General features: G+C 35.7%; 1 protein-coding gene across 1 annotated transcript in view; it reads left to right on the top strand.

Annotated features, from left to right (window-relative positions):
- The window catches only part of LOC140513782 (rho GTPase-activating protein 11A-like), a 48,517-nt gene that overhangs the window by 23,095 nt on the left and 8,384 nt on the right, over positions 1-17,038 (top strand). Inside the window, exons 4-10 of the mRNA XM_072623788.1 lie at positions 511-607; positions 1,144-1,397; positions 2,144-2,301; positions 2,663-2,809; positions 7,708-7,782; positions 12,109-12,238; positions 12,908-13,016. Coding sequence (XP_072479889.1) covers positions 511-607; positions 1,144-1,397; positions 2,144-2,301; positions 2,663-2,809; positions 7,708-7,782; positions 12,109-12,238; positions 12,908-13,016 — 970 coding nt within the window. The remainder of the gene's footprint in view (positions 1-510; positions 608-1,143; positions 1,398-2,143; positions 2,302-2,662; positions 2,810-7,707; positions 7,783-12,108; positions 12,239-12,907; positions 13,017-17,038) is intronic.

Genomic DNA, 17,038 nt, shown 5'->3' on the forward strand with positions numbered 1-17,038 from the left:
CTAGTTATCATTTGTCTCTTAACACTACTTTATATATACTCATCTGTGTATATGCTGTATATGTTGAAATGGAGGAATTTTTTTTCCTTTTTATCTGTAGTATTAAGGATGCCTTGCATATATGGAAACTTAATGAATGTTGAATTAAATTGAATTAAAAAAGGTTGTTGCATTTTATGGGATGGTAATTACAGAAAGATTTGTTGGGGTATACATGTCTGTGTGTATAGAGGTTATATATATATGTGTGTGTGTGTATGTGTGTGTGTATACACACTTAGATAGTATGGCTCTTGGGTATATAGTAGGCTGTGAAAGTCATGGAATGAGAGCAACGGTCATACTAAAATTAGCACAAGAACAATGAGTAGATTATAGAAATGGGAAATGATTTATAATTCAGAAGTCATGTCAAGGATCTTCACAGCCTATTGATGTACCTTGACAAGTATATTCACTTAGCATGGTTTTTGTAAGATTAAATACATTAATGAGACCTGCCTTTTTCAGTTTTCTCGTTGATGCTTGCACATCTTTGGAACAACATCTTCATGTTAAGGGTCTTTTTAGGGTTTCTGGATCAGCTACCCATATAAAAGCACTGAAGGTAGGCATATTCCTTGACTATTTTTTCTTTCCACAGTTGTCTAGGTTTTTGTTGTTACAGTTCTCAGATATGACATGAATGTGCAAAGGGTCTATTATTTTCTAGCATGTGGACTCCCTCTAACATCACATCCCATATGACTTTAAATAATTACTGTGGAGATGTCTGTGAGCACCTTGCACATAGGTAGTTATTGGGGGGAGGGTTTGAACCCAGGTCTAATGACTCCCAAGCTCAGCATTATGTCCTCTCATCTTTTCGGTATTAATGAATGGTAGAGTTACAGCTGACCAGCTATTATTCCCTTTGTGGAAAGCATTTATAGCTTACATGAATCCAGTAGTTAAAGAAATTAAGTATTTTTGATTGTTTGCTAGAGCTTCTTGTGTGTTTTGTAATACATGACACCAGAAGCAAATAAATAAAAGAATTAAAGTTTACTAAGAAAAACTCTTTATCTTGAGATGTAAGCAGAGATTTTGATCAAAATGGAGATCTTAAATCAAAGAATACTGATGACTTGAAATTTATTTCAGAGGAAACTGAATCATGGTGAAAGCTGTCTGTCTTCTGCAGATCCACAGGATATCACAGATCTTATTAAGAAATTTTTTAGGGAGTTGCCAGAACCCATCTTTCCAGTTGATTTGCATGAAGCTTTTATCAAAGCTCAACAGTTGGAAACAGAGGAGAGGGATACTGCTACAATGTTGCTCTCTTGTCTTATGACTGACAATATAGTATATGTATTACGGTACTTCTTTAACTTTCTCCGGAATGTTTCTCTCAGGTAAGTAAAGATCAAGTACAAAAAATTTTAGCTATGGGGAACTTTTGGCTAGCCAGTTATAATTTTAAGCAACAGTACATTTATTTTGTTTTCAGCTATTTGGGATGGAAATATTTCTTAAAATTTATTTACATATTTCCTTATCTTCTCAAATGGAGTATATTGAATACAATTTCGTTTTTTCTTTATCATTTTGAATGTCATTATTTGTATACCGTAATACAGTGATCTCCAGGGGCCTGTTTCTGCAAGGCAGTTTACCCTAAAAGGTCTAACCTGTGATGCCATTTGATTTCATATTTCTGTTTTTTTATAATTTTTCTATTTCTTTCCTTGCTATCACCTGTCATTTCTCACTACAGTTTTTGTGCCTGCCTGTAACCACTCCTCTCACCCTTTCTGTTTGGCTACTTCTAATCAGTTATGAACTTTGAAACCAAATGCAATAACCAACTGTCTTACTATTATGTTTTAAATAAGTTAGTACTGATTGAGGATTTTGAGAAGCTTGGCTGTGAATAAAATATTAGTTTTGGATGCATGGATTTTATAAATTAATTTGACTGTTAGAAGCTTTTTTATTTCCTATTTCTTGGTTAAATTCCTGATAAGGTTTAGTATTTGCCTTATACATAGCCAATATTAAGTAAGAGTCCCTACAAATATGCCTGTTAGCTTCTTGAAATTGTTTCTTAGTTCAAATTTTGACTACGTTTAATGGTACCTACTTTTTTTTTTTTTTAAAGAGTCAGTGAGAATAAGATGGATAGTTATAATCTTGCAGCAATGCTTGCTCCAAACCTTTTACATTCATGGAATGAGAAAGTGTCGAAGAATGCAAGGGAAGAAATTCGACTGGAGATTGCGGTGGTAAAGACCCTGATTGATCATGCAGCTGATATTGGTAAGAAAAGGTGAAATGTCTTCAGGGCAGAATGTTTATGGCTTGCCAGCTTCTCCCAACTAACCATTAAAACTCTGAGGCAGAAACAGTGAAAGAGTGCTGGACTAAGTTAGAGGCCTTGGGCTCACAGAGACCTCCAGCTCTTTTGCTTGCTCCATATGTGATCTTGACAGTCATTTAACCCTCGGGATTTCAGTTTTATCATCCGTAAAATGAAGGGGGTGAACCAAATGACTTCTGAAGGTTCCTTCAAGCTCAAGTATATGATTTAGGAACCTGTTCTCTGACAGAAGTTTAGTGTAGAATACCTTTATTTTTAAAACAACACAATAAAAACAACATTGTCAATGTTATCCTTTAGGGCGTGTGCCAGAGTTTATCATGGAAAAGATACCAGTCATGTTGGGTATTGATGGCCCCAGTTCTACTCCATCACTAGACGACTGCGAAGAAGGTGAATATGAGTCTTCTATTGAACATAAGGAAAAGAGAAGACAGGGTGTAGGTGGTGAGTATTATTACTATTTGACCTAAGCATGGAGGTTTATAAGCTTTTATTATTTAAGGTAACTACTCAACAGAAATTTTTTTTACTACCTTCTTTATGTTAAGGGCTGTGGGAGATATAAAGACGCATACCATATTATTACCTCTCTTGGTGTATACAGTCTAGTTGAAGAGATAAAACATAGACTCCTAGAATTACAGAATTTTTTAGGTAAGAGGGGGAGCCTCTTCCAGACTCTTTATTTTACTAATGGGGAGACTATGCTTCATGTAGGTTAAGTGACCTGCCCAAGTTGTAGTGTTTGCTAATGACAAAGAGTCAGAATGTAGGTCTATAGAGTTCCTCTTGCAAAGAGTTAAAAATAGCAATATTAGTAAATGTAAGATTGTTTTTTTTTTTTATTAAATTTTTTATTTTTTTAATGTTTAACAATCACTGCCATACAATTGCGATTTTATCCCTCCCCACCCACCCCCCACTACCGCCCTCCCTCCCCACGACTGCATACAATTCTGTATAGATTCTACATATACTTTCCTATTGAGTATATTTTCACTATAGTCATGCTATGTAGTCAGACTAAGATAAATGAAAGAATCCGTATAACAAATCAGAACATGATACACAAACAGATACACATACACAAACATGATCTGCTACATTATGTGAGTGACTTCCATATTTCTCTCTCTGAGTGTGGAAGGCATTTTGCCTTGAGGTCCACCATTGGGATTTTTTTTTTTTTCAGAAGTTTTTGCATTATTACAAAAATCTAAGTCTACCAGAAAAAACTCTCACACACTGTGGTTGTTGCTGTGCATAAAGTTCTCCTGGTTCTGCTCCTTTCACTCAGCATCAGGTCATATAAGTCCTTCCAGGCCTCTCTGAAGTCTTCTTGTTCATCATTTCTTATGGCACAATAGTACTCCATTACATTCATATACCATAATTTATTCAGCCATTCCCCAATTGATGGACATCCCCTTGACTTCCAGTTTTTGGCAACTACATAGAGTGCTGCTATAAATATTTTTGTACATGTGGGACCCTTTCCCATTTTTATGATCTCTTGGGGATATAGTCCTAGTAGCGATATTGCTGGGTCAAAGGGTATGCACATTTTTGTAGCCCTTTGGGCATAGTTCCAAATTGCTCTCCAGAATGGTTGGATGCGCTCACAGCTCCACCAACAATGAATTAGTGTAAATGTAAGATTGTTAAAATGCCCTCGGCTTGAAGAAGAATGAGTTGTTAGGGAGGGCTAATTGGAATTTTATTTGGATAATCAAAAATGCATAATATTTGGCCTGGATGAGGAAATTCAGGTGTGGAAGGGCGTGGTACATGTGGGAGACAGTAAGTAGACTAACTTTGTTTAAATGAAGACTTAAATGGAGAAAGGGAAGAAATCAGAAAAGAAGACTGAGGACGGTCACGGAGAATCGTTGAACGCTAACTCAGGCGATTAAGTTTTATCATGTAAGCAGTGGCCACCAAGTGGAAGATTTGGTCAGAGTATTGATGTCCTGGAAATGATATTTTGGATGAGTCTTTAACAGTACACAGCATTATTTTTAGGCCAGAAAGACTGGAAGGGAATTGAGGAAGGTTTTTGCAATAATCCAGGTGTGAATAGTCAAGGCCTGGCCTAAATTGGTAGCATTGTAAAAAGGAAGGAATAGATGAAAAAGGTGCAAAGAGTCAATAGGACTGCAGGCCATTGTAATACAATTTTTAATAAAGTCAAATATATTTTAGGACTCACATAACTTAAAGTTAGAAGGGACCCTAAAAATCATGTAGTTCAATTTCCTTTACAGGCAAACAGTTTTTTAGGATTTAGGGGGATGTTGACAAAATCTTTTGTTTTTTTGCATTCGGTAGATTATATTTTTGTAGATTAAACTCAGACAAGACCAAAATAAAGCAGATGTAGACCTCCAGAGAAATTCTAGCCACACAGATGCATGTCATTCCAAAGCAGCTTCTTTGTATTTTTAAAGATAGCAGAAGGATGATGTACATCAAAAGGCCAGAGCTAGAGGTCAAGCCTAAAAGCTAGATAATTTATGCGATTGGTGCCTGACACTTAATAAATGTTTTTTGACCGCTGTACAGAAAGAGCAGATAAGCTACAGATATAAGCCTTGGGGTACACAGAAAGGAAAGTAGTGTCATCAAGTGGACTGGATCATTTTGTGTCTGCCTCCTTTCCATGGGATTCCCTTATACCTTTCGCTAGGTAGAACAAGAGGAACTCTCCATTGTTTTCAGGACCAGACTCTTAAGATTGCTTTTACGTATGAATTATATGTTTCTATGTAAATTTATTTTCTCCTGTCATCAGCTTCACTGCAATGGTCTGTGGTCCTATTGCGTAGTTTTTTAAATTATCTTTTGTGTCTGGGTTTTTTTTTTTTCTTCAAAGTTGCTCCTGGGGCTGAGAAAAGGTGGAGTGACAGATACATCCTGCTTGGGTTACTGGGAGGAAAGAGGAAGAGTGCCAGGTCTTTTTAGTTTTTTGTGCCCCATCTGTGCTCTATGTCAAATACTTACATATTTACACGCAGTCATCGTGCCAGTTCAAACTTTCTTTCCTGTTAGTTTCTATCCCAGTACATCCTGAATGTTCATCATTCTAGCTTGAACAGTCACTTTCATAGATCTTCCCTTCAGTTTCCTCCTGAAGGTTTGAGGAAGAAGCTTAAATCCTCTACATTCTAAGTTTCATGCCAGGTCTGTTCACACATATTATGTTGGGGTGAAGGCCCTTCGAAGGGCAGGGTAGTTTGTATCAACTGTCATCAAGACCAAATTTCCCTTCATATAGTTCACCTAGCCTAACAGTGCCACCTCTCTAAGATGTTGTTTCAGCAGAGGCTGCCCTTTTATATTTTGTTCCAGTTGAGTATTTTTAGTTATCTTGTTAATTAGATCAGAAGCTTTGAAATATTGTTTTCAAGAGACTGACATTCTTCCTCCTATTCCTAGCTAACTGGTTAACTTCAAACATCCCAGAACCGAATCTCTGTAGTAACATTTAGGTTATCCAACGTTTAGGTTATCTAGTATGTGTCCCTGCTCTACTTATTAGCTACATAATATTCATATTTTAAATAAAACCCTGAATCAGCGAGTTAATATTGGCAAAAAGTATGACACAAATCTTGCTCTTTCGGTGGTTAAGTGGATTGTATTGTTTCTCTCTAGATAGTATTGATAATAAGATATAAATGCTGCCTTGGTTATCTATTATTAGCATGTCAGTATTGGTACTGGAAAGACAGCAGTGCCTGGAACTGTGTGCCTGGCAGATAATGCTTGTCAAGAAGAAATGGTGAAACTGCTTAACCTAGGGATGGAGGTTTTAGAAGTATGAAAATGGCTTTAGTGTGTAGGTTTGATTATTGTGTTCAATTTGACCTAGAGTATAGGTTTGATTATTGTATTAAATTTGACACTGTGAATATAGGACTTTTAGAGCTGGAAGACATCTTGGAGAAATATAGAGATAATTTGGTTTGCCCCCCTTTTTAATATGCAAGGAAACTGAGACCCAAGGTCACAAAGATAGCAAAAGTAGCATACCCAGACTTGAATCTGGGTCTTCTCAATGTAAATAGCTTTATTTTACATTGCCACCTGCTTGTATGCAATTTATATTTGAGCTGTCTATACACTGTTAAAATAGTCTTTGTGCTTTAAACCATCAGTTTGTATATGTGTATATTGAAGAAGGACATTATACTGAACAGTTTCTTGAAGCTACCAGGTTTCCCCCCGAAGCCCAGATTGTGAAACTGTGCTCTTTAAAGCCACTGAAGTAAAGTATTAAGACTGAACTCAAATAGGGGTTATGAATAATAAACACCCCCTTCCCCTCATATTTCTTGCATGATGGTAGCAGAAAATTACTTAATGGTAGAAATGGTTGGGAGGAGAGCCTTGTGTTTGGTTACTATAGTCTTGTCTGTTTCGTTTTAGATAAGTTGTGTTTGGTAAAAATATTGTTCTACATCTTCCTTGGAGTTGACTTTTGTTTTTTTTTACCATGTTCTGCAATCTTTTAGCAATAAGATATTTCATGTCGTTAGGCTAGCTTCTTGGTAAGAAATGCTGCAATACTCTGGAATGATTCCATTTTGTAGTCCTAAAGGCTTTATGGGTGCCTGTTACATCAGCTTGTCTCTACTCTGGTTTAAGCAGAATGAGGATTCTTTTTACTCGTGCTTGTTAGAGTGGAATTTGTCCCGCATCATCAGAATGGCTGTTTCTTTAGCATTGTACAATTGTTTAAGGGGTGAATTATTTGGAAATGAATTCAGAAAAATTTACAATTACTTTTCATCATCAATATGTACTAATTATTTTAAACAAATTTTAAAATATGTTACTTAACTCACATCGGGTTGTGAGGTAAACATTTGAAAACTTTAAAATGCTACATAAATGTGAATTAGTGATATTCGACATAAGGCCCGTATAATACATTGTTTCACTTTCAAACTCCAAAATTACTTTTCAGAAAATTCACAACTTAGTCACCAATTTCATTTACTCATTAAAACCTTTTGCTTTTTAATTAGCATTTTCCCAGAGGTAAGAATACCTTCCAATTTTTTTTCTGCTGAGAAACATTTAGAAGTATAGTGTTGACTGTATTTGAATTGAAATATCCTCTCGAGAGATGCGAACTACTTAATTAAAATTATCTTTTGAAAGGTGCAAAATTTCTTTGTATTTCATTATTACTGGGCATCAATTCCACCTGTGACTATTTTTCTTATAATGACCTAATGAAAATGTATCTGCTGGTACAATTTTTTTTTAGCACATCATAAATATTAAATGTGTATTAACAGAGCAAGACATGATTGCTTCTGTGTCTTGCATTTCAGATTTTGTTAGTGGAGTACCGAATAAGCTTAAATGTAACAGAACACCCTCCACTACACCTCAGCAAGACAAAGCTGGTAAGTATCATACATGACTGTACTAGATGGAAGCTTTTGCAGTCTGTCTTTAACTTTGTTCTCTGACAAGATTTATTTGTGTTTAGTCAAAATTTGGCTTTTTAACAGTAAGGAAAAAATGTCAACATAATGCCAAATAAAGTAGAACTTTTGAGTGGGGATGCTGCATAGTGGAGTTTTTTAACCTTTTTTGTTTCATGGACCCTGTTGGCCATCTGATGAAATCTATCTATATCTATATATATAGATACATTGTACTCCTTGAAATATTTTTTAAGTATGTAAAATTAAATAAATGGTATTACAGAGGAAACCAGCAATATTGAAATAAAGATGTAATTTTTTTCCCATCTAAGTTCATGAACCCCTGAAACGTATCCAAGAATTTCTTGTGAGCATGGATTCCAGGTTGAGCCCCTCATATAGGGGGTTCCCTAGTGATATTGGTCATATTGTACTAGAAATTCTGAGATTAGAAAATTAAGCATTTTGTTCATAGGCTAATCTGCTGAAATGATTTTCTGTCTCTTTATAACTAAGTACTGCTAAACATGTAACAAAACTCAAGTGGGTTATTAACTTTTTTTTATTAATAGGTTATTCTATACCAGGGAGTTGAGTCAGTTTGTATTTCAATTCTTGTGTAATTTTGTGTGAAATTGTTCATTATAATAGTTTGTCCATATTTTGTTATAAGTTCAAGTTCAAACTAATTTTTCAATGAATTTTTGGTTCAAATCTCTGAGTGCAAGCTCTCTTATGACTGCCTTACTCCACTAGTTGGTTGGTGTTTAGGTTACTGTTTGCTAGCACTAAGATTCTTGCAGTTATTTGTAACTTTCTTTACTTTCATCTGAACTACTGCATAGCCTGAATTTACTTTGTAATGTTTCTTTGACCTTTAGTCTTTATCTGCTTAAAAGGTGAATATATTTTTTTTTCCAGCGAGCTTTAAATAATAGGATTTTTAGATTCTCTGTTAAAGTATAAAACATTTTTGTTAAATAATTTTCCTGATCCCACTCCACTGTCAATCCAGTATGTATTTGTGTGTATATATTATTTTCCCACAGTAGAATGTGAGTTCTTGAGGACAAGGGACTAATCATTTCAGTTGTGTCTGACTTTTCTCTGACTCCATTTGGAGTTTTCTTGGCAGAGATACTGGAGTGGTTTGCCATTTCCTTCTCCAACTCCTTTTACGGATGAGGAACTGAGATCAACAAAGTTAAGTCACTGAATAAGGTGTGTGTGAAGTCTAGATTTGATCTCGTGAAGTTGAGTCTTCCTGATCTCAAGCTCAATGCAATATCCACTGTGCCATCTAGCTTCTATATGGTAGTCACTTCATATTTATTAAATTGAATTGAATTTTCCTAACAATTAGTGCTCTCCAAAAATAGAATGGATTGTTTTAGGAAGTAGTGAATTTCTTCCCTTCCCTTCCCCCGCAACTAGAGGGCTTTAATGTCTGGGTTACCACCTTTCAAGGATGTTATAGAGGACATTTCTTGTTCAGATACAGATAAGATGAGATGATTAGATGGCTCCTGAGGTCTTTTCCAACTGGGACTCTAGGAAAAGTAAAATTTTATTGAAAACTCACATTTTAGTATTCTGTGATGATGCTTTACTTTTTCTTTCTTTGAGTACTGGAAGCTAGGAGTGAAGTTGAAGGCATTAGGAGTAAATGCTTTGTGATTGGGTCCCTAGTGTTATGTTCAACTTTGCACTTCTCTCAAGCTCTGTAGTTTCCAACCCAGATGTCAGGAGATCTCAAACTCCTGCTCATGGAGAATGTGCCCTGATTAACCTTTATAAATTTTTTTCTGACTGGATTTATGAGTTGGGAACTTGTTTTTAAGACCTTTTTTCAAATGGACAACAAGAGCAAGAGTTTACAATATTCCTGGACCCCAAATTTTCCTGGAAACCATATGGTAGAGTAGAGAAACACACTGAATGTCAAGACTTCTGGATTGTAGTTCCAGCTCAGCTACTTACAGTAGTGCGCATGATCCTGGGTGAGTGATTCAGCTCCTCTGGATGTCAGTTTCTGCACTTATGAAATAAGGAGACTGAACCATGAGCTCTAGAGATGCCTTCTTGCTATAAAGATCTACAGTTTTACTCACACAGAGACATACTAATGATGGTGGGTGTTAAGCATCATAATATCTTCTAGAAGTCTCATTCTGCTTAAAATAGACACATCTGATGAATTATTGCCTTGCTGACATTTTCATCTTTCAGATGGTAGAGTGAACTGGCAGGGAAACTGGAGGTTAGGATTTAATTCTTGCCAATAGAAATATAGTATAATGAATAGAGAGCTAATCTTGGAAATTGGGTTTATGTCCCATCTCTGACATATACTGGCTATGTGACCATGGGCATATCATTTAATCTGTCACGGTTGGAAGTCAGTAATAGCAAACTCAAATAGGAATAGGGGGTTACTAATCTATTCTAAGGATTCCTGTGTTGCATGTTGACGTAATTTTAAAATGTAATGCTTTCTATTTTTATTGTATTTTTATTTACTGTATTAAATATTTCCCAATTACATTTTTATCTAGTTCTGGCTACAGGGGGCCACACATTTGATATCTGTGCTCTAAGCCACTCTTTAAGTTGCAGAGAACATGCTGGCTTGTATTAATAGGGATAATTACCTCACCAGAGAGTTCCCTATACAAATGAAATCACAGTTATAGCCCCTAACCCTCACAAGGAAAAACTGGTGAGTAGTATTGAAGTGACCAAAAAAACTGAGAAAACTAATTGTGACTACATCATCTTAGAACGTACAAGGGATAGAAGGTGGAGCTGTGATTTCAGTGACTGCACCTGTGATTTTAATGGTATTGGGGACTTTCAGGTGAGCAAACTCCCTCTACCAATGTATGGTTATAGAGAACTGCCCAGAGCACTGAGAAGTAGAAGACTTGCTCAGGGTCACATAGCCATTCTGTAGTAGTCCACCATTACACAACCACTGTATAGCAAGGGAAAGAACCCTGGCCATAGTAATTTATCCTGAAATTGAGTAAACTAATTTTAGTAAGTCAGTTGTTGATTTTAGGTCAACTGTTCTTTAAATTAACTATTGATTTTAAATTCAACAAAAAAAGAGGTTTTTTTTTTACCTATCTGGGTTTATATCCATTGCCATCAAAGGGGCCCCTGTAATTGCCTTATGACCAATTGTCAGTCTCCCTTACCATTTTTTTGCCTCTTTCCAGTCTTCTTACACCTTATATCCCACCGTGTATTCTTCAGTTCAATGACACTATCTTCCCAAAGACAGAAATTTGAAAGTCTCTACCTTCAGGGCACTTAAAATTTACCTAGGAAGATAAGCAAGTAAACAAATAAATATGAGATAACTTGGTGAGGGAGAGAAAACACTACCAGGAGGAATAGAGATTTTTAAGGACAGAGATAAAGAAGGGAGTACATTGCAGTCAAAGGCATGGAGGCAGGAAGTGGGTTATCAAATTCAGAGGACAGCAGGTACGACAGTGTGGAATAGACTACATGAAAGAGAATATTAGGAACTATCTATAAAAGTAGTCTGTATCTAGACTGTGAAAAGCTTTAAAAACCAAGCTGAGAAATTTTATGTTTTTTTATCTAAAGGTACCACGGCTTCTTAAGGAGGTGACCTGATAAACATATTGTTACAGGAAGAATATTTTGGAGGCTATGTGGAGGATGAATTGGAGGGGGGAAACTTAAGCTAGGAGTTTAATTAGGCTGTTATTATAGTTCAAGCAAGAGTGAGGAAGGTCTGAACTAGGGTGGTATGTATGTGAGTAGAGAGGAGAAGGGCCCAGAGACTTGGAGAATATATGTGGTTAGGAGTGGGACAGGGGTGATGATTCAGCAAAGGAAACTGAAAATGATACTGAGACAGGTAAGAAGAGAACCTGGAGAGTGAATTGAAATCAAAGGAATAGAAAAACACTGGAAGATCCAAGTGGTTATTAGCATAATGTTTAATTAGCTGAGGGTAATTATCATGAATTGGGGAAACAGAAGGAATGTGATATTCTCCCCTGGGGATATCAAGTCAGAGTTTATATATAGGAACTGTTTTGTATGTTATTAACAGAAGTTAAAATCGAATTAAACATTTTCTTGATCCTCCTAAAGTATAACATTAAGAAAAATAGTGTTTTATGTAAAAGGAAAATGAAGGAAGGTTATTAAGCTAAAATTTAAAAAAAAATTTTGGAATTCAAAAGTCTCTTAAAAAACAATATTATTGATGTTTTGTGCTTTAAAACAAATCAGTTAATATATGTTATGCTACTTTTGTAGTTCAGTTTGAAGCAAGTCCTGGTGCATCTTCCCAGAGTTCAGTCTCCCCCATAGCCATCAGTGGAAGTCGTTGGTTCAGTACAGGTGTTCAGAGGCGAAGTACAAGGATTGCAAGCGAAAAAGTGTGCAGGTGAGTTGCTTCAGTCACTGATAACTAATGAAACTTAGTTTAAATGATTTGGATAGTTTGCTTTGTTATTTATTGTTTCTGCAAACTGATACAATTTTAATAATAAAACATTTTTGAAAATTTCCCTGTCAGTATACTCTTATTAGTCAAGAACATTTTCCTTTTTTCCCTCTATCAAAGAAAGATTCTCAATCTAAAAACCACTTCTGCTTGATTAAAATCTTGTCTCTTTTGCCCTACAGTATATCATCTTAATGTTTTACTTGTGATTTGAAAATCTATTTGATCCAAGTTCAAAGGACTATAATAGTTCTTGTCAGAAGCATGACAATTAGGTACACAAATAAAGTTTTCATATTCCCACTACTTATAAAATCTTAGATCTAGAATAGACTTAGAAATCATCTGATATAAATCCTAATGTTATAAATGTTGAGGAAACTGTCATCAAGTTGTGATTTGCCAAAGGTCCCACATAGCTAGTTAGGACTCCTCCATCAAGAGTGTCTGACATTTTTATTCTTTTAGGAGATGAGCACTAAAACTTATTGTGGATTTTTATGTTAAGTTTTGCCTCGCAGAAAAAATATTGTTGGCAACATATACAGCTTAAATTGTCGTTATCAAAAATTGCATTTTTTTTCTTCCCTCTTATGAAAAAATTCCTAGGGTGGAGTCAGGGAAGGCAGGTTGCTTCTCGCCTAAGAGAAGTCCTAAAGAAAAGGTCCGAAGATCCCTTCCTCTCAAGTTTAGTGTGAAGAAAAGTAGCAGAGATGTAGTAAGTATCTTTCATTCCTTCACTGTATTTTCATTCATCATTTCAGACTTGTAATTTTAATAATTTATCAAAAAATACCAAATCAGCCACAAGTTTTACTAAGTGCTGCTAAAAAGTCCATATTTTTGGTAATCCACAAGTAATATTTGCTCTGAGTAGTTTATTTCTAACTGTCATATTTTATATGTACCAAACTTTGACAACTATGAAGAACTTACACTTTGATTTGTATTTTTTGTTTTTCATTTTCCAATATACCTCGAACCTTCTTTCTTGGGAATTGTCCCGAATAACAGAAAAAGAAAGAAAATAATTCGGCAAAACAAACCTGCTCCTCAGTCCGGTCTGACGTTGTCCCATGTGTATCGTTCTCCGTATCTGAAAATGAGGGAGGGAGGTGCATCCTCATGTCTCTTCCTTGATCATTATCATTTCCCTGCATTCCGTTTTCCTTGCCTTGTTTTTTTGTTTTTATACATTTACATTTTTTGTCATTATGTGCACTGTATTCTTTGTTCTGACTGCTTCATTTTGCATCATTTCATAGAAGAGCACGTATTTCTCTGTCTCTTCAATTAGTCAATTCTTATGGTACAGCAATATTCCGTTATATTCATGTATCACTGTTTGCTTCTCTACTTCCCACGGATGGGGTATCTATCTACTTTGCTTCCAGTTCTTTGCTGTTACCGAAAGTGCTGTTATCAATACATGGCTATAAATGGGACCTTTTTTGTCTCTGACCTGCTTGGTGTATACGTCTGCCAGTGAGATCTTGTTTCCAAAATGATTGGACTAACTGAGCTTTAGGAGCAGTGTAGTGGTGTGCCTGTTTTTTTAATTTCAAATGTTCTTTTTTTTATTATGAACTTAAATATGAATATTTCAACATACAAAGAACAAAATTTCTGTTGCAAGTCGTTTGAGGGCTTTTTTAAGAAAATGTTAAACTTAACAGAATTGCTTTGGTCCTTTCTGAACTTCTTCTGATTTTGATCTTTTGTGTATTTTTAAATGTTTCGTTGACCCTTTCTTTGATGTGTGAGTGTGTGTCTGTGTGTCTGTATTAGCACCATCCCTCTCCAAAAATCTTTCTTTCAAAAATAGAAGCCCTGGCCCTGCCTTGCGTAATGGAACTAAAGGAATCACCATTTGGCCATGTGTGAAAGCACGTGGCTCCTTCTGCACCTCTCTGCTATTCAGACACCATCATTTTTTTTAGCTATTCCTTGTTCCACTTACTTGCTACCAAAAAAAAGTGCTTAGAAATATTTTGTGTACTTTCCTGCTATCTTTGATATGCTTATCTTTCCACAACTTCTCCAATTTTGACTTCCCATTTTTTGTTATCTACCGATTTTCTAGGCATGAAATGAAGCTTTAGAATTGGTTTAATTTAGTTTTCCCTAATTATTAGTGAGTTGAAGCAATCCTTCATATAATCGTTCATAGTCATTTTAAGAACTATTTGTTTATATCTTTTTTGCCTTCACCCACTGGGGAATGACTTTTAATTGTATATGTCCATGCTGGTTCCCTCAAAATCTGGGAAATCAGGCATGCGTCAGACCTACGTGATAGCTTTTTCCCCTTGTCAACTGCTTCCCTTATTCTAGTTCCATTAAATTTGTATAAGAGTTCTTCAGTTTCATGTCATCAGAATTATCAGTTTTATTCTTTAATCTTGTTTGGTAAGAATTCTGCCTTTAGCTGTTGCTTTTAAAGGTACCTGATCGGATTTTCCTCTGTTCTTTTTTTTAATGCTATGACTTTAATCTTCAGATCATGCATCCATTTGAAGCTTGTGGTATATTATATAAAATGTTCGAACATAATTTTTCTCGAACTTCTTTCATGTTTTCTGAGAAGTCCTTGCCAAGATTTATTGTATTTGTATCGTCAGCTCCTACCATAGTTACTGACACATAGTAAAGCCACCTTAGCAAGTACTTTATTTATTTTTTTTTATTTTTTAATGTTCAACAATCACTGCCATACAATTGCGATTTTATCCCCCCCCACTACCCCCCTCCCTCCCCACGACTGCATACAATTCTGTATAGATTCTACATTTACTTTCCTATTGAGTATATTTTCACTATAGTCATGCTATGTAGTCAGACTAAAATAACTGAAAGAAATCGTATAACAAATCAGAACATGATACACAAACACATACACATACACAAACATGATCTGCTACATTTTGCGAATGACTTCCATATTTCTTTCTCTGAGTGTGGAAGGCATTTTGCCTTAAGAACCACCTTTGGGATTTTTTTTTTTTATAAGAAGTTTTTGCGTTATTACAAAAATCCAAGTCTACCAGAAAAAACTCTCACACACTGTGGTCGTTGCTGTGCACAAAGTTCTCCTGGTTCTGCTCCTTTCACTCAGCATCAGGTCATATAAGTCCTTCCAGGCCTCTCTGAAGTCTTCTTGTTCATCATTTCTTATGGCACAATAGTACTCCATTACAGTCATATACCATAATTTATTCAGCCATTCCCCAATTGATGGACATCCTCTTGACTTCCAGTTTTTGGCAACTACATAGAGTGCTGCTATAAATATTTTTGTACATGTGGGACCCTTTCCCATTTTTATGATCTCTTGGGGATATAGTCCTAGTAGCGATATTGCTGGGTCAAAGGGTATGCACATTTTTGTAGCCCTTCTTGGCATAGTTCCAAATTGCTCTCCAGAATGGTTGGATGCGCTCGCAGCTCCACCAACAATGAATTAGTGTTCCAACTCTCCCACATCCTCTCCAGCATTTATCATTTTCTTGTTCTGTCATGTTTGCCAATCTTATAGGTGTGATGTGGTACCTCAGAGTTGTTTTGATTTGCATCTCTCTAATCAATAGTGATTTAGATCATTTTTTCATATGATTATAGATAGCTTTAATTTCTTCCTCTGAAAATTGCCTGTTCATATCCTTTGACCATTTATCAATTGGGGAATGACTTGTATGATTATACATTTGGGTCAGTTCTCTATATATTCTAGAAATGAGGCCTTTATCCCCGAGCTTAGCTGTAAAAATTCTTTCCCAATTTACTACATCCCTCCGGATTTTGGTTGCATTGGGTTTGGTTGTGCAAAAACTTCTCAGTTTAATGTACTCAAAGTTATCCATTTTGCATTTCATAATGCATTCTATCTCTCCTTTAGTAAAGAATTCTTCCCTTCTCCATAGATCTGATAAATACACTATTCCTTGCTTCTCCAGTTTATTCATGGTATCAATCTTTATACCTAAATCATGTACCCATTTGGACTTTATTCTTGTGTACGGTGTCAGGTATGGGTCTATGCCTAATTTCCTCCACACTGTTATCCAGTTTTCCCAGCAATTTTTGTCAAACAATGAGTTCTTATCCCAGAAGCTGGGGTCCTTGGGTTTATCAAACAGAAGGTTGCTATATTCCTTGCCTACTGCATCTTGAGTGCCAAGTCTATTCCACTTGTCTACCTCTCTGTTTCTTAGCCAATACCAAGTGGTTTTGATAATTGCTGCTTTATAGTACAGTTTGAGGTCTGGTAGCGCTAGGCCACCTTCCCAAGCATTTCTTTTCATTAGTCCCTTTGATATTCTGGACCTTTTGTTTTTCCAAATGAATTTTGATATTATTTTATCCAGCTCTAGAAAGTAATTGTCTGATAGTTTAATTGGTATGGCACTAAATAAGTACATTAATTTAGGTAGAATTGTCATTTTTATTATATTAGCACGGCCTACCCATGAGCAACTAATGTTTTTCCACTTACTTAAATCTGACTTTATTTGTGCAAAAAGTGTCTTGTAATGTGTAAAAAGTGTTCATATAATCCCTGGGTTTGTTTTGGCAGGTAGACTCCTAAGTATTTTATACTGTCTACCCTAGCTTTAAATGGGATTTCTCTTTCTATCTCTTGCTGTTGGACTTTGTTGCTAATATATAGGAACACAGAAGATTTGTGTGTGTTTATTTTGTAACCTGCAACTTTGCCAAAGTTGTTTATTAATTCAAGTAATT

The sequence above is a fragment of the Notamacropus eugenii genome, chromosome 7 (genome assembly GCF_028372415.1).
Source record: "Notamacropus eugenii isolate mMacEug1 chromosome 7, mMacEug1.pri_v2, whole genome shotgun sequence".
Lineage (NCBI taxonomy): Eukaryota > Metazoa > Chordata > Mammalia > Diprotodontia > Macropodidae > Notamacropus > Notamacropus eugenii.